The sequence below is a fragment of the Plectropomus leopardus genome, chromosome 20, assembly GCF_008729295.1.
Source record: "Plectropomus leopardus isolate mb chromosome 20, YSFRI_Pleo_2.0, whole genome shotgun sequence".
Lineage (NCBI taxonomy): Eukaryota > Metazoa > Chordata > Actinopteri > Perciformes > Serranidae > Plectropomus > Plectropomus leopardus.
In genome coordinates, this window is record NC_056482.1 from 16167287 (window position 1) to 16185221 (window position 17935).

The window sequence follows — 17935 nt, forward strand, 5'->3', positions numbered from 1 at the left end:
CACTTGTTTGGGAATAATAAAATAATAACTGTGTAATTTTACCAGCTCATCTCTGACTTCCCTGTGTTTCTTTGTTTGTTTAAAGAAATGTGAAAGGATTGTGGTGCCTTAAAATCTATTATCTCCTGCTCCTAATGTTACAGCCATAATTCAATAACACACAAGCCTGGACAATGTGCTTTGTGGTTATCCTTCAAGGTAAACAGTCAGAACAGGTTGATTTTCTACCAATGGAAAATTCAAAATGATTTGTTTTACACGTTAAAATAAAAAGCCCACCCAAATCTGACTGATTTTTTTAATGAGCTAATCCACTGTAACTGTAAAGTTTCTTTTATTAATGGAAAAGATAAGGCACACAATATTTTTTATTCTTCAGCAAAAATCTGATTCTGCACCTCATTTCAGTTGAAAATGACCAAAAACTGTAACTTGGAAGTTTCTGTTTATTCTTTTGTCATTTCTAAAGAAAATATTCCAACCACTTATTTAATTTACATGTATGTTTCCTTCATTGTTGCTTAGAGAGAAAAGAGTGAGGAGTCTTACCTCTAATGTGGTCTACTGTGTGTGCTGGGCCACAATGACAGTTCCCCCTTTAAGTTTTCCCCTCTTTGTTTATCTTCAGTATTCTGACAGCACTCACTTCAGCTTCCTCTGTCAGTTTCATCCCTTTAAAACTCCCTCCACCTTCATGTCAAAGGTTGGATGAGTAGATTGGAGGACGCTGTACATGTGAAGCAATATGGGTCCTTTAGGTGATGTGAAATACAGTCAGTGAGCTCCCACTAATGATAAATGCTTCACAATCGTTTCTGACAGAGTGGCTGCAGGTGGGATATTCCTGTCCCCAAAAAGAAAAAAAACCCTGTAATGACGGATGTAGTTTTTCCTCGTGCTTCCGTTTCTTTTTCTGTTTCCGTACGGGCAGGGCTCCTGTAAGATGTGTCTTTTCTCCAGGTTGACTTGTGCATGACCTCTGGGTCAGTTTGCAGACGTCAGTGATGGGAGATCAAGGGTTAGGATCCGGAGCATTAGGGGTCATAGTGGTGAAACGCTAGCGGCTGAGGGGGAGCTGTGGCAGCGACATGGCCTGGTGAGGGAGACTCTGAGAGGTCAGCACTGAGAAGGGGTGACCTGGAGAGCACACACACAACAAAATGTGGTTTAAAATAGTGAAATAAAGATGTACAAGTCAACAAAAACCTGAAAGGATTATGTGCCTTACTGCACAAAACTCACTGTCGATATACCCGTGAAGGGCCACCATGCGTGCCCGTTCAGGACTGCCAAAGGGGGAGTAATGCAGCTCATCTGGCAGGGACGAGGGTATCCTGGACTGGGGATGACCTGGGGGAGCCCCACTGTGCTGGGGCGTGTGCTTTTTGTGTCTTGCTCTGCAGTTTTGAAACCACACCTATGAAGATGCAATGTAACCAGTCATGAAGTAGCTGTATGCTTAAAATCAACTACGTTGATTTATTTCAAAGGTACATTTTTAAGAATCAGAAATGACACACAATCTACCTGAACATTTTACTTTAAGTAAGTATCAGACCTTTTCTTTTGTAATTCATTGTATGTCTGGATATAGGTGTTTGGATGATGCATAATTATACAATTTCAACACATACAGCTACAACCGCACCATACCAACATAAATGGATTCATTGGGAGTGTGTGGATTTCTGTGAACTGACCTGTATAACTCGTCTGCTGAGGCCTGTCATGTCGGCTAGTTTCTGTAGCGTCTGGGCATCTGGATTGTTGTCCTGGGCAAACTGAGCCTGCATGATCTGCATATTGAAGCAAATATAAGCAATAAATCAAACACTGCTGAAATCTGATTAGATACAGAGATACAGAGATCATTACATGTGGAACAGTGGCGGATCTTTTGTATAGGTGACATAGGTGCCATTTAATTTGAACAAAATAAATGCACAGAAGGGAAAATGATCCAAAGATCCAAAAGTCCACTGCAATGCAGTGCACGTCAATGTATTCAGCAGTGAGTGATAATCGGAGTCAGAACATGCTAGAGCACTGATGGGTGTGGTGGAGTGGAGGGTATGTGAAGAGCATTAGAGTATGAGAAAATGAAAAGGTAAATGGCATCCTGGGTGCCTTAAAAAAAATAAGATGAAATTTGCAAATGTGCACGTACCATATCCTTTTATTGTTTACTTATTACTGTTGTTTATTAGCTAAGTTGTTTAGTTGTGTTGATTTCTCATTAGCTCTTGTCTCTGTTAGAAATACAACAAATATTAAAGAATGGAAAGTCAAAGTTGCTGGTTTTACTACTTACGGATTGTATTTGTAAGCCTGTTTGAATCTGTTTGAATCTGTGTGTGTGTGTGTGTGTGTGTGTGTGTGTGTGTGTGTGTGTGTGTGTGTGTGTGTGTGTGCGTGCGCGTGCGCGCGCGTGAGTGCGTGCAAAGTGACTTTGTAAAAAAAAAAAAAAAAAGGGGGAGCCTAAAGAAGCTGCTTTTGTAAAGGAAATTGATGCAACGCCCCTGGCAACACGTGAGTGAGTCTGACCTGTAGCTGTTCTGCAGTAAAAGATGTCCGTGCCCTTTTGGCCGGTTTGGGTTGACTGTCTTGTTCTGTTGGAACAGCTCCTTCTAATGTGATACCATTGCCTGAAACACAACAGCAGACACGTGAGATGACAGACAAATTTGTTGAATAACAAGTTAAAACAACCAAGAGAGTCCCAAAAGATGTATTTGAACCAGAGGACTTGGACATCATATCATAAGAGGACTTTTTTTTCCTCAAGTAGGACTCAAATTTGAGGGTCTCAAGCTCTTGTAACATGACCGCTGAGAAATTAGAGAGACACAGGCCAGACATATTAAATCATCTATGATATAAGGAATAATACATGGTACAAAGGTGAATAATGTAGTCATTATTTTGCTCACAAATTCCTCCGTTTTTGGAAGGGCTCTTGAGCAAACATCTGGACAGCTACAGAGAACCATTACAGAAAATTTGCCAGAACCACTACTCACCACTCTCTGCTGCTCGTTTGAGGTTCTCAACCATGGTGTCGTAGTGGATCCTACACAGGACTTTCTCCTCCACCAAACCAAACTCCTCTCCCGTGGACAATTGCCTCTTACACGAGTAGCACGCAAAACATGCCAAGTGGTATGCGTTTCCTCTTGCGCGGCGCACCCAGTCGCTGGCGTATATCTGCCGCCCACAGCGGGCACACTTAGTACCAAACCTACTGTGAGGGAGAGAAGGGGGGGACAGAGGCAGAGGAGGAGAAACAGAATGAGAAATTAGTGTTTCATTGACTGGTTAAAAGCAACATTTCGGTAGAGAAAACTGCAGCGATAGATGATCTTTTAAATCTAATCTCAAGGCCTTTTCCAGATTCTACACACACAGAATTAAACAAGCACTGACGTCCTATTCTTTGAAAATATGTTAAGAGAGCTGAAGTTGAAAATAAGTGTTTTTAAATTTGAAGTTTTGGCACAACTCAAAGGATTTTAAGGAAGAAATCTTGGAGGAGGATGTGGCCTTCAGAAAAGACTCCTTACTGCGGCTGCAAGCTGAGCCTTGAATGCAAACAAACCAACACCTGCAATTTCCTGGCTGATGCATGAAGGCCCTGACATGTACACATGCACAAACACACACACACACACACACACACACACACCAACACACACCTAAACCAGGGTGGCTTTACACACATGGAAGATGAAGAAAGACTCGGATGACATCACTTTAGATCGCCCCACTGTAACTGATAGCAACAGTGAGGTCAGGCGGTGTATAAACCTAAACCACCTGACTTACTGTTCTGAATGTGTGGGTGGATGACAGATAAATGGACACGTTATGGAAAGAGAAAAGCTGGGCATGGAGCGAGTTATTGTAAATTTGTTAAGTCAGCAGATGCTTTTAGACAGTTCCTCAAAAGCTCAAAACAGCATATCAGTATCTGAATTGCTGTGAATGGCATTTAGGATGAAATGAAAAAAAAAACTACCATAGATTTAATTATTATAACATTCAATGAAAAGATCAAAAACAATAATGCTTCAGTCCCTCTCTTAATATCTTCCTGATTTCCCTACCCTGTCTGTGGTATTCAGCCCCACACTCATTTAATCCTACTGACTTTAAAAATGGGTCACAAGTATATACTTTATTTTCTAAACAAACCTGAGCAGTATCCTAAAACTGCTGGGCACAGTAATTGTTCACAAACTTTATTCAAACAAGAGTAAACACTGCATTTGACAGGGACTATTTTCAGCTGTGGATTAACACAGATTTGTTGTTTAGTAAGTATTAACAGCAGCAGGACAGTTCTATAATCAAGCTACAGTGCCCATGCTCATTGTTATAACAACTACTCAGTTAAACCATTTGGTTCAACAATGTGTTTTAGCACAAATCACAAATGGGTATAAAAATAACCATTCATTTTAGCATTTTAGGGTGCTACATAGACTGATTTTTTTTTTTCTTAATGGGATTTGTTGAAATTACAAAATGCTTAAAACACTTTATGTTTGAGACTGTTATGGTTAGGTTAAGAGCCATTTGTTGGGGTCAACAGCTGCCAATTCCGGTGTAGGAGGCCGAATTTGTGAGCAGCCTGAGAGACAGTGCTGCCTTAAGGGTAAAACTGGGGGTAAATTGAAGAACGTTAAACCGATTTTAGCTCAAATTATAAACATTTCCATACTGATGGGATTGTTTTGCAAAGCAGACACATATTAAAAGCTTATGGATGAGTCAACATTTCTGACCGTGTGTTACTGAGACATTTCTTCTCTTCTCTGCTTAATTTCAGCAAAGGCAGCAGAGATAAAGGGAAAACTCAAACAAGCACCGCATCAGAAACACAAGCCAAAATTCAAAGAGCAGTCAATAGTTGAAAGGTATGAAGGAGCTGAACTGGTGAGGGCAGGATGAAAAGAATAGACATGGAGAGAGGCAGTAAGTGGCTGAGGGAAATAGCAAAGTAGAGAGCCGTCGATGGCAAAGAGAGAGAGAGAGAAAGAGAGGGAGAGTAGGGGGACGGAGAGCACGAGGGTTGCCAAGTGAGTGGGTTTGGCAGCGTATCAGTGCACTCAAGTCCACTCTATCTGGGATGAAAGCATACTATAGCCCTGACATCTCACAAACGCATACCCCTCCTTATGTATATGAGCTTGTTGGCCAGAAGTTTTATTTCCCTGCATGTAGTATGGTAGAGAATATTTCTAGGTCATCATTAAATGCCTACTGTTTGAGGATCTGCCTCTTATCCATAGGCATAATCTTCACACATCCACCTCTATATTAGAACACATGCATTTGCCCCCCACCACCACCACCACTAATAAAACATGAAAGTAGCAGAGGAATAGTAGTTTGACAAAATTTAAGACATTTACAACATAAATTGAGGCAGAAACGCACAAATTGACAAACAAAAATTCACCAGAATGCAGGAAATCAAATGTTTGAAGCAAAAAATGTTCTGGTGGAAGACCCACCAGCCTCCCGTTTCATGTGTGTCTCCCACAAAGTTAAAATTAAATCTATACCCTTGTATTCACCACAGAACCAACCGTCAAAAAAGTTTTGGAAAAAGGTCACTATTTAGGCAAATTTGTGTATATTACATATATGCCCATTCATTTTCTTTACATTTCCATTTGAGTGGAGGTCCCCCCAAAATTGATTTTTTTAATAATTTGAACTAGAAATGAGTTTGACAGCATGCCTCTTAAGAAAATGCAGATTTAGAGCACAGCAGATAAGTTTTATTTTGACAAAGTGTTTGAAGTTCATAATTTTCTGGTGCAGACCCCCACACCCCCCGTTTCATGTGTCTCTCGCAAAATCCTTGGATGCACTGTGCAACACCACAGAAGCAATTATAACTATTAATCTTAATAAATAGTTACTTTATATGAAATGATTAAGTTTACATACAATTTAGTTATTTACAATTTACTTGATTTTGTGAAGTTGTTGCAACCTAAAAATCACAGGTTTAATCAAATCAATTTAAGTCTAAGCAACAGTAAACCATGTATATCCTGTGCTATATCTTTATCTGTGTTCTGCTGGTTGCAAAATAAGTCAATCGTGATTTTTTTTTCTTCAACAAATCAGAACTTGCAGTTAAACTAACTGGGTTTACTGAAGTTGCTAAAACGTTCAAAAAACAAGTTAATTTAAACTTAACAATTAGATATAAAGTTAACATGAATTATGATTAATAATTAGATTTACTTTCCTTTTCCAAGGCAATCAGTTTCCACAATTATTTTAAGTAAGATCTATTGTCAGATTTTACAGTGTATTTGAGTGGAGGTCCCCCAAATGTGGAAATGTTTATAATTTGAGCTAAAACCAGTTTGACATTATGCCTCTTATCCATAGGTGTCGATTTTGGGGGGGTAAAGCCAAACTGCCTCCATATTTAGGACAAGTGCATTTGTAGTAGCATAGTTTTATTTTGACAAAATTAAAGACATTTACACTACAAACAAATGCACAAAAAGGTACAAATTGGCGCATAAATTTCACCAGAATGCAGGAAATTAAGTGTTTGACGAACAATTCCTGGCAATCATTCTGCATCCGTCTGTTTGCCCTCCTCGTTTTTATCATCACCATCAAGTAGCACAACAATGTCCAAATACAAAAACAGCAACTATAGTACCAGGCCTGGCATTTCTCATCACAAACAAATTCAGCATTAGAGGAGCGAAACCACGAGCCTTTGTGGTGACCTTGAAATAAAATTAGCTGGCATAGCACTTACAGAGGGCTTAAGTTGTCACAGATATGTGCAACTTAACCAAAAAACCTCTTATAACCCAATGAAGCCATTCCGGAGACAAATCGTCTCCACGGCTTACTGTGCTGTGTGTGCGTATCGTTTCAGATTGTTATGGAGAATTCCAGGCTGCTCCTAAAGTAAAAGAGGAAAACATTGTGGAACATTGTGGCTAATCTAGCATGACAGCTTGTCAGTTTCATGCTCCGAGACAGAACCCAGAAAAGCTGCAAATCATCCCTTGTTTTAACCCCCTCCTCCTCCTCCTCCATCTTCATCTCCATGAACCCCTCCCCTCCCTGTACCCCATCTTTTTTTTATCTCGTTTTGTCTTTGTACCAAAAACCTGGTGTTTATTTTGGAGCGACGTCAATCCTCACGGCCCCCCCTATATCACTCAGGGAAAATCCTACACCACAAAACTCTTTTTTCCCCCCAGACCTCTCCTATTTGCTCCCCTTCTTTCGTCTAATCTTTACTTTTTTTCACAATAATTCACCTGCTGCTGAAAGAGTGGCTTGAGGAGGTACACGTTTTTTGGATTATTTCTGATGTGCTATGAGAATACTCTAATCTCTATTAGATTTGTCCTGGGAGAGTTCTCGCTTGACTGTGCGGTTTTTACGACGCAAGGTTCGTGTTAGGCCTTTGTATGGGAATCTAAGCATCAAAATACTTTACAGACAGCATCTTTTAACAGCTTTAGCAGAACATCAGACTTGAACATATTAACCCTGCACAAGAGAAGCCTTTATACTTAACTTGCTATGCTTGGGGGCCACTTTTGCAAAATGACAGGGGTCCAGGGGCCAGTCACAACAGCCCCAATATTTCTTGGATTTTAGGACATTTTGATTTTAGGATTTTTCTGTGATTTTCGCACATGTCTAGGATTTCAGAACATTTGTACATTTTTACGGCATTTGGGCTTAGCTAGGACCTCTGTTGGGGGATGCTGGGGAGCGTCCACTGGCACCTTTTTTGACAAATCAGCTTTGTTTTGCTGGTGTTTTGTGCACTCTGGCACCTTATATATTCTAAAAGTACAAAAACAATTACCAGTGTGAATCACTTTATTTTTATTATAAATTAGAAAATGGTTGGGGGGCCAACTGGCACCCTGTTGAAGTCCTGATTTGGCCCAGGCTGAGTATCATTGCTTTATTCTCTATTCTTTGAGACTGCAGTAGCTGTGAACACTGTTTTCTTTGTAATTTACAAAATAAAGCATCTATTTCATGCTTTGACTAATCAGTCTTTATTAAATGTGTAGCATTGTGTGACAGATGTCTTATTATAGTTTCAGTTCATTCAGTACTTAATAAAATTGAAATCACTCGCTCTGCATCTTGTCTTGTCTTGTCTTTGTTGCTATGGAGACCTAATCAGCCACAGAGGTGGGTTGATGAATAATTATTATAACAATACACACACACACACACACACACACACACACACACACACACACGTAAACACACAAAGAGACACATAACACACATCTCACCCAGAAAGTTCCCTCCATACATTGACTCTGGTTACACTGTCAGTATCCCATGGTGCCCCTGATTAGTGCAGCAATGCAACTTCCTGTGTGGCCTGCAGCTCACGGATGAGGATGATGTTTCTACGGAGCGAGGGCGAGGGAGGGGGTGCAGGGAAGCGATGGAGGAGGGGGGTCAGGGGAGGAGGCTGATAAAGAAATGGTTTGCGTGTGTGTGTATGTGAGCAAGCCCCTGAGGCCTGACATGGGTTTAAGAGGCACAGCATGGGCTCTGTCCTGTGCCCCCCTATCCCGACACACCACCTTTCTCCCCCCCTCCACACACACACACACACACACACACACACACACATACATACATACACACACACACACATATATGGAGGGAAACCCACTCTGATTTCCTGCTATTACGCCCCATTAAAGCAGCTGTCAGTCCAAAGCCAGATGAGAGGCTGACACAGATGAGGAAATATCTCCAGAGGTTTGAAAGCAGCCCAGAGGATCTGGACTTGCAGTGGTGTTTAGCCGAGTTTAAATCTGGCCTAAACCCAGATTACAGTTTATATTTACAGAGGTAACCATTGTACAGGCCCCGGCCCAGCAGCAAAGCTTCACTGTTGCTGCAAGATGTTCTAAATCATTTCTTGTTTTGCAGTGTGACCGAGGAAATCTAAACCTACAAACAGTATTATGCAAATGAGAAGGATTTTTCTCCAGAGGTTGTAATCATTTTGAGACAAAGATTTTCCAAATGTCTAACAGTTTGACCTTCAGTATATCCACACTATTATTATCTCTATGCTTGTCATTCCTATCTCTAGAGTCTCTCTATACACCAGACAGTGTGCAGTTATTTCACACACGGGAATAAAACTGCACTGCGTGCTATGTTTTTGTCCTCAGGCTCTGAACATTAGAAACTAATAAATTACTATTTTTATATCCTCTGAAGGAGGTTTTTTTTAACCTATTTTTGCCTATGAAATATTAAAGCTAGGGGCCTACATAAAGTACAAACTGTAGTCTATACCGTTTATTTAAAAACAATCAAGAAATATAATAATACCCATCAGAAAATGTTGAGCATCAGATACTTCATGTCAAACATTCACACATATCTTTAGTTTTGTTAACCCTTTGAAACCTGAGGAAAGAGGCTTGATTTCTTTCAAAAACAGGGAAGTAATTAAGACAATGAACAACGTAACAAGAAGTGACCCAGAAATTAGCAAATAGATTAATAAAAGTTACAAGAAAATTCCTAAAAATTATCAAAAAGAATGAAAATAAATAAATAAAATAAAAAGGGAAATTGCCTTATATAATCAGTACCATATGTTAAATATGTACATCATTTTCTAATATTTCTCTCCCTCTCTCTCTCTCTCTCTTTCTCCCTTTTTAACATTCATTTTCAGGTTGCTTTCTTGTCACCTTTTACCAATTTCTTGCAATTTGCTCTCTGCCTTCTCCCATGTTTTTGAAGAGAATTAAACCTTTTTGCTCATTACTATTGGAGCATTAAAAACAATTTTTCAATAACAGAAAAAACTTCATAAGTGGGGTTGGCCTACATGAGCTTTAGCTTTCTTCCTCAAATCATTTTTGTTGATTTAACACCAATAATGTGGTCAATAAACAATGACATACCTAAGATGTCTAGATGAACTGGTCTCTGATTTGACATACAAGGCATTAAAACATTAAGAACATGAACCAAACTATTTCGGTCAAATTAGCTTTACACCAGCTCTGGCTCACCAGCTAGCTTGACTTAGCCTTACTTTGCAGTTATGGCAGTTTTTCAGCCTCTGCTAATTTCAGACGCTGTTTCGTTTTGAAAATTGTACATTTTTAAGGCATTTTTATACTGCAAACCTATGTCTAATTCATTTCTGGTCTTGACTCAGTTTTAACAAAATATTTTTATGTTGCATTTTGGCATTGTATGGCAGTACAAAAGCCAAATAGCCTAATAACGAAATAAAGATTCACAAAAATGATGACACTACAAGTTGCAACAGTTTGACTGTGAAGCTGAGCAGGTTTACGTTTAGTTTCTTCATTGACAAGAAGCATATCATACCCACAATTTCATGTGGAGAGCATCACATCATAGACTACACACTGCTGCACACTAGCTGACATAAAACTGCTCCGTGAATTTGTGTAATAATGTGTCTGTAATATGCATTAATTCTTTGTAGATTCATAGTGAAACTTCTTATTCTGGTGGGTCAACACATTTAGCGTTTCTATTCAGGCATTTTTTTTAAAATCACAATCACTGCATTTCATATAATTATAGTGTAGGATTGCTCTGATGAATATGTGACCCAGTCATCACCATTTTCTAATGTTCTTGATGTAGTTTCAGTGTATTCTGCGGGTTTAATTCTGGCTCAGAGAGCAGAGAGCAGTGTTTGGGGCCAAGAGGGTCTAATGGTAAAGGAGCATTTAAAATGGAGACGGGTCAGGTAAAATATTATTATGATGTGGCAGAGCAAACAAGAAAAATCTTCTTGTGAAAAAAATTTGCAAAATGATTGGCAGCTGCTGGACATGCATAAATAAACATAGATCTCGGTGTATGTTTATGTGTGTGTGGCTGTCAGTGTGTGTGTGTGCACCCTTTAGAGTTGTAAAAGGAGGCAATGTGTACAGTGCATTTTTGCTAATATATAAATGTTTCATATTCATGTTTTCATATTTAGGTGTGTGTCCATAACTTAGCGTGCACATGTCTTTCTTAGTCTGTGTGTGTGTGTGTGTGTGTGTGTGTGTGTGTGTGTGTGTTTGTGTTTTTAGTTTGCATAGGAGTCACATTCAGATCAGAAACATGCTGACCAGGCACTCGGGGCGGTCTAATTGCTGGTCTGGAGGCCTGAGGGTCTGGGGTGGAGGACAACTAATTGCTGGTGATTATAAACCTCAGAGTGGTGGCTTGGTGTCAGGTTTCGATCAGACAAACACCAAAGCTCACTGGCAGCTAGGAGAACTCACAAATGTGCATGCATACACACACACACACACATACCAAATGATGTGCACGAATGAGCATGTGAGTCCATACACAATATACACCAGCTTCAGGCTATACAGCACAGAATTTTATGCTTTTGCTCGTGTGAACCCCATTTAACCTCAAATACCACACAGACACATACACACACACACACACACACACACACACACACACACACACACACACACACACACACACACACACACACACACACACAGATTCACACGGGCTCACAAATAGAATCCAACAGTAAAAACAACCATGACTTTCCATTCCTCTCCTGCTGCAAACACAAGCATCTACTTAATGGATGAAACTGATGCTAAATCCATCTTTAATTACAATAACACAAAGTCTCTCTTTGCCTCTCTCTCACACACACACTCCAACTGCATTTTCCCAAAGCGTGTGTGTATCACTATCCTGCTGCATATCTTCAGTCTTACATAAATCTAAATTATTGTCAGTAACAAAGACATTAGACAGATAGATAGAGATTGTGTGATAGTGTGACAGATGTGAGATTGTTGAATTGAAAAATGCATTGAATGAATTGTAAATCCGTAAATAATAATAATAATAATAATATATAATAATATATTGTATGGCTATTTGAGTGTAGATACAGAATTAAAATCATTATTGTGGTTTTGTTTTGATTTGCTTTGTTTTGTTTTTTTTTTTTTTTGGTTCTCATATTTTATCATTGAAGGATGTGATATGTTTTATTATTAGGCAATAACACAGTGTAAATTTGAGGATAAATCCTTGTATTTCCACCGTGATGATAATGTGTAATATAAATAATCAATGTACAGCAGAAATAAAGTGAAATAGAATTTAGTCATATTCATCTCTGTTATACGAGTTTCCTTTCACTTAACGCTTTGTTGTCTACAGGGACCGACTAAACTCAGATAGTTACACGGTCAAATGGGCATTTCCGGCTATTTCCGTTTGTTTCACGTGTCCCTCTTAAGATGATCAAACAGCCACCACGCGCTTCGTGGCACGTGGTGCATTAAGTGTGTGTCGATGAGTTAAATACTGCGATCTCTGCTGCGGGTGTGTGCCGATGGAGTTCGGCCTATAGTATGAAAAATTGTCAAACTTATTATGTAGGTAGTGGCCAAATAAAAACATATAGATGGTCTGTCAGATGTGGCACTGATGACTGGAAACTAATCACTAAAATAGTACAATGAAAAATGTTAAAATCTGATATGATCTGCGCATAGACGCTGGTGGTCAAAACACCCTCACCAAAAACCCAGCCAGTATAACATCCAAAAACTACATTGCAACAGTTTTAACTTTTTAAGATTAAGCTTTTTAAAATATATTTTTATAAGTGTTGGTTTGATATATTTTGCTTGTTGTAGCTACAAAAAAAAAGTGCTTTGGGTAGCCATAACAAACTTGTGGATCTTTCAGCTATAGACTTTTATTTTGTTACAGACTTTCTTGAAAAGGTCTTTCAAGAACACATGAGGCAACCCGCATCCATCTCAAAGAAGAGAGAGAGAGAGAGAGAGAGAGAGAGAGAGAGAGAGAGAGAGGGAGAGAGAGAGAGAGAGGGAGAGAGAGAGAGAGGCCTGTGTTGGCAGAGCAGACGTGGTATTTTGAAAACACGGTCATAAACTTACCCTACCTGAAATAATCCATTTTACAGAAGATCTCTTTGTTTTTGATGTAGCAGCTGCTGTGCTGACGTAGCGACGTCCTGCAGACAGAACACTCCAGACAGCGCACGTGCCAGATCAGGTTGTTCACCTGCATTGAGACAACATCCATGTCAAACACACGTACTGCTGATAGATCACTGCATTAGAGACTTAGAGGGTGTCAACAGTGCTGAGCAATGACTTTATCAATAATTTCATCAACATTAGGCTCCCATGATATTCACGATAGTTTCCCCAATTAAGCTTACATTGACGCACACTAAAAGTTGGTTTTACTTTCTTTTTTTTTAATCTAGGAAACTGATTGCCTTCGGAAATGTAAATAAATATAACTGTTAGTCTTAATTTATGCTTACATTATATGGATTGTTAAGTTTAGGTCTACTTAAAATAATTTTGTGAGGTTTGTGCAACTGAAATATGACAAATTTAATTTAATCAATCTTTTAAAGTTTTAATAAATCCAAGTTAACTGTGCTATAGCCTATATTTGTGTTCTAATGGTTGCAAATTAGTCAATCATATTTTTATTTTCTTACTTTAACAAAACAGAACTTGCAGATCTCTCCTCCTTGTCATGATTAAGATTAGTCAAACTAAATCGGTTTACTGAAGTTGCTACTTAAAGAACAAGGTAATTTCAATAATCATTTTAAATTTGCAACAGCTTCAGGAAATTGTGTGAATACTGCTACATTTTAAGTTAACTTAACAATTAAATATAAAGTAAACAAAAATGAGTTTAATAGTTAGGCCTATACTTCCATTTTTCAAGGCAATCGGTTTCCAGGATTACTTTAAGATGAACTTCTCAGATTTTACAGTGTAACAGCAAGTCAAGATATTATTACCTTGAAAATGTCAGGAGATCTTTTTTTAATAAAAGCTCCATATCCATATAATGATTTAAAGAAACATTATTTATGTATCAATGGTAGCCCTGTCATTTTTATTATTTTATTATCATAAATTGGTGAGTTTTGGTGCCAAACTGAGAATTTATTCAATTGCATTTTCTTGTACCCTCTATTTTCTGATAGAACATTATATGTGTAATAGAACTTGGGGTTTAGTTTATATAGATTATATAATTAGCCTGTAAAATGTACATTTACTTTTTCGCAAGTACAACTGATGTTTTCTGTTGAAATACATGCAATATTAATATTGAAAAATGTCGAGCCACCCCTCTCAGATTCGAACCAACTCTCTGGCACTGACTGTAATATTGTCAAATTTTCGTTCAACAGCAATTATGATATCCTTTTAGTAACTAAAATAATAATAATGATAATAACTGGCAGAAAACAAGTGCCATATCTGCAATGAGGACTGAAAAAGATATTGGAATTATTTTTTGAAGGTTTAAGATGGCAAAATAATCCCGCTGCCTAAGCAGTCCCCATGTTTTTTGTTTTTTTTTCCAATTGTCTGTTATTTTGGTGATAATGAAGGCTACCCTATAAAACAAGCTGTTGGATTGATCATGTTAATTTTATAGACATTTATGTAATATTTTATGTTTTAATTTAAGTGGTGCTCATATGACCATCATTCTGCATGAATTAATTTTAACTGGCTCTAAAAAACAAATATGTCAATTTCATCTAACAAGTCATCAGATATTGTAAAAATTTAAATAAGAAGAAAACGATTTTTTTTTTACAGCATTTAGTTATTTGTATTGTATGTATTTAATTACAGAAGTGTGGCATATGATATTTCACACTAAAAGGACAGAGAGATAATTGTTAAAATAAAAAAGGGCTGTAGACCAAAATCACGTTAGCACTTTTTCTAATTTACAGTTAAATTATGTACTTTGTTTACATAAAGTAGCTATGTTTATCAGTCAATTGTATAACGTTCAAAACGATTATTATAGATTATATCCTAACAGGCCTGGACTTTGACACAACAACAAAAGTAAACTCACACTTCCTGACAAACACACCCATTTGCGCGCGAGATGCTTAGACTGTTTTGGTTGGAAGCACGCGGGCGCACGCGACAAGACAGGGCGTCTTGACAGTGAGACCGTAAAACAGAAAAAAAAAAAAAATCAAAACATCGCTGAGCTCATCCACACACCGTCTGTCGTGTTATCTTTGATATCTAAATTATTATGATCCAAATAACAGCGGTTTCATTTAGAGACACATAGGCGTGTTGTATTTAAGGGTTAGTGTATTTTGCACATTTATATTACGGCTATAAAATAATGACAAATGAATGTATAATAAGGCATTCATGTGTGCCTGATATATAAGGCTATATTAAGTAGATATTAGTTGACATGTTTCTTTCTTTTTCAGTGTTGTATTTATTTGTGCCTGATTTTTATTGAGTGTAAATCCGTATCATGTTGTCCAGGCCTTCTGTTCATTCCAGTGCAGCGTCAAAATACAGCAGGCCTTTCCAAACCAAATCAGCCTCCGACACGCGCCCCTGCTCCTATTCTAAGCTATTTGATGTTAATGCGCAAAAACAAGTAGGCTACGCCAAACACATAAACAAGAAGCCCCCAAAATAAAATAAAATATCTGACCAGGTTCAGCTTGTTTTTATTCAAATATGTTTATGGTCGGCCTCTCACCTTCAGTAAGTATCTGTCCAGGATCTCCTGACCGCAGCTCGCGCACATGTTCTTCCCGGTGGACGGCACCGAGCTGGTGGTGGAGGTCGGTGAGCACACGGAGGGAGTGGACGGAGTGCTGGGGGACGAGCGAGTGTCCTCCCGCTCCATGTTGGACCGCTGGGATTCTCCGTCCGAGTGAGACTGCAAGAGGACACCAGTACAGCTCAGTGACGCACAGAGTAATCCGCACAGTGTTTGCAGATGTCACCACTTTGATGACAAATGAGCGCTTAATTCACACATGTAAAATATATAAATGCATGAATATTTCCACGTGCAGTGGCCGCGCACGGGGCAGCTGCACTGAGCAAAAGGCGAACAAACATTTTTAAAGCATAAATAAGCTTAATGCTCTCACCATTGGCGCGTGTTTAGAGTCCACACTGCAGCGCGAGGCTCCCGGTGTACTCTGATGCTCGGTAGAGATCACCTACAAGACAACGTTCAGGAAAGTCTTCATCACTTTCCCCGTCTCATCCTCAGCTAAGAAATCCTTGGGAGACATTTGCAGACAACTCTTCAGGGCTACTCCTATATAAAGTGGTCCTGACAATAAACCCCGGTTAAAACTGTTAAAAGGGCCCCCGCAACAAAAGGCACATTTTAATGAAGCTATTTCAATTTGGATTGATTTTTTTCCTGCCCTTAACCCGTGCCTCTCAGAATAATAGTATTTTCATCGCAATCCAGGACACGAGAGTGGAGGGGGGAAAAAAACTACCTGTAATTACAAATAGCTTGAAACGCTGCGGATAAGAGGGACCCGGAGTGTCAATTTCAACTGTCAATCAGAGAAAGGCAACGGGTCACCCAAAGAATTGCAAATTTGATTTTTAATGGCTGTAATTAAAATCCAATTCTTCTCAGGCGAATTGGCAGCGCTCGAGAGGCTCGCGGACCGCAAATCACGCTATTCATAACAGAGAGGCGCGTGCCTCTTCACAGCGGCTGGCGCGTGCAGCTGATCTCAGTACACAAGCGGTGATTCTTATGACATCACGAACAGACAAAACAAATCTCACACATGAAGGCTGCAAATAAACTGCGCGTATTTTAGATCCGCTGTTCGAAGAAACAAGATAAACAGTTTGGTAAATCGAAATGATTTCACACTGAGGATTGCATCGTTATAACACATATCGCTATCATCACATAAAAAGATAATTCAGTCAAAACCAAACAGTGAAGGCCCACACAGTGCACAATAAGTGCTTCTAATTTGAACCTTTTACGCACAAATTTGAAGCTCAGTCGTCTCCAAAGCGTTAGTACCTGCTTCGTGGGAATTCCTTCGGACAGAATCTTATTTCCCTCTGAAAGAGAGGACAGAACTTCATTTTTCCAGTACATGAACCCCTGATGTCTCACAGCGTACAGTGTCTCCAAACTCGGCGTGTGGAATCAGGAGAAGACTCTGCGATGGGCGTCAAAACGTGTACCATCCGTATACCATGGCGCACAGATTTTAATTTTAACGCAAAAAATGTCTCTGTCTCTAAAACGCTGCTGTGCGCGACGATCTGCCCGCCACTGACACACACTAGAGAAGTTATGAAGCTTTGCAGAGGCGAGCTTGCTGCTCCTCAGAGAGCCTTATTTAGAACAGAAAGACTTCTTCCTTTCCCCGTTTCCCCCTCTCTCCACTTTTGGGAAGGAGCCTGACTACAGGAAGTGAATCAAATTGAGGGGCTGGCAGCTTTTACTCCAAGGCTTCATAGGTGCAGGGGAAACTGCAAAGTCGACGAGAGCGCAGAGAGCCGGAGTGTCTCTGCAGAGCTGTTGGTGAAAGTTGCAGCGGCACTCTGGCCTGCCTTATAGTTAAAGAAGGGGGAGGGTGAAGACAGAGTTTCATTTGCGTGAGAAGGGTGGACACACTGTGGAACAGTTATGACAGAAACTCTGCTGGTGTATGTTTGATATCTCAGGCATTTATAGTTGTTGCCAGAGAGAAAAAAAAAAACCTTATGTAAATTATAGTTATTTATATAATTGTCATTTATTTGCTGCTAGAAATATACAACTAGAGCTGACCGTATAGGCAATAATTAACCTACACACTCGGGCATATAAATAGACCTTTTTATACGCTGTCTCTCCATATACATGTTAGGTTATACTGTATATCCAGGCTAAGTATTACTGAGAATAAGAAAGATGCCTGAAAACAAAATGAATAAGAAAATAAACATAATGCGTTTACTTAAATTCCATGATGTATATGAAAAAAAATAATGGATTAATTTACATATTCAGTCACTTCCATGTACTTTAA

At 39.1% G+C, this 17935-nt stretch overlaps 1 protein-coding gene across 2 annotated transcripts; it reads right to left on the reverse strand.

Annotated features, from left to right (window-relative positions):
- Window positions 1-345: 345 nt before the first annotated feature.
- lhx6a (LIM homeobox 6a) lies at window positions 346-17265 on the reverse strand. 2 transcript variants are annotated; one of them, XM_042509414.1, is made up of 9 exons: window positions 16936-17265; window positions 16022-16093; window positions 15622-15804; window positions 12992-13113; window positions 3021-3241; window positions 2545-2645; window positions 1701-1796; window positions 1243-1417; window positions 346-1137 (listed from the first exon to the last, which is right to left on the reverse strand). In XM_042509414.1, the coding sequence occupies exons 1-9, from the start codon at window positions 17011-17013 to the stop codon at window positions 1058-1060; spliced, it is 1128 nt and encodes a 375-aa protein (XP_042365348.1). In that variant the 5' UTR covers window positions 17014-17265; the 3' UTR covers window positions 346-1057. The 2 variants fall into 2 exon arrangements, 1 of the variants encoding a protein (XP_042365348.1); XR_006106942.1 differs by having other exon boundaries at window positions 1047-1137; window positions 1243-1397.
- Window positions 17266-17935: the final 670 nt, after the last annotated feature.

Coding starts and splice junctions, on each gene's coding strand:
- lhx6a (XM_042509414.1), bottom strand. CDS start 17,013: ATGTACTGGAAAAATGAAGTTCTGTCCTCTCTTTCAGAGGGAAATAAG. Junction 3,242..12,991: donor TGTAAAATGGATTATTTCAG/GTAGGGTAAGTT, acceptor TCTCCCTCACAG/TAGGTTTGGTACTAAGTGTG. Junction 1,138..1,242: donor CCTTCACGGGTATATCGACA/GTGAGTTTTGTG, acceptor TGTGCTCTCCAG/GTCACCCCTTCTCAGTGCTG.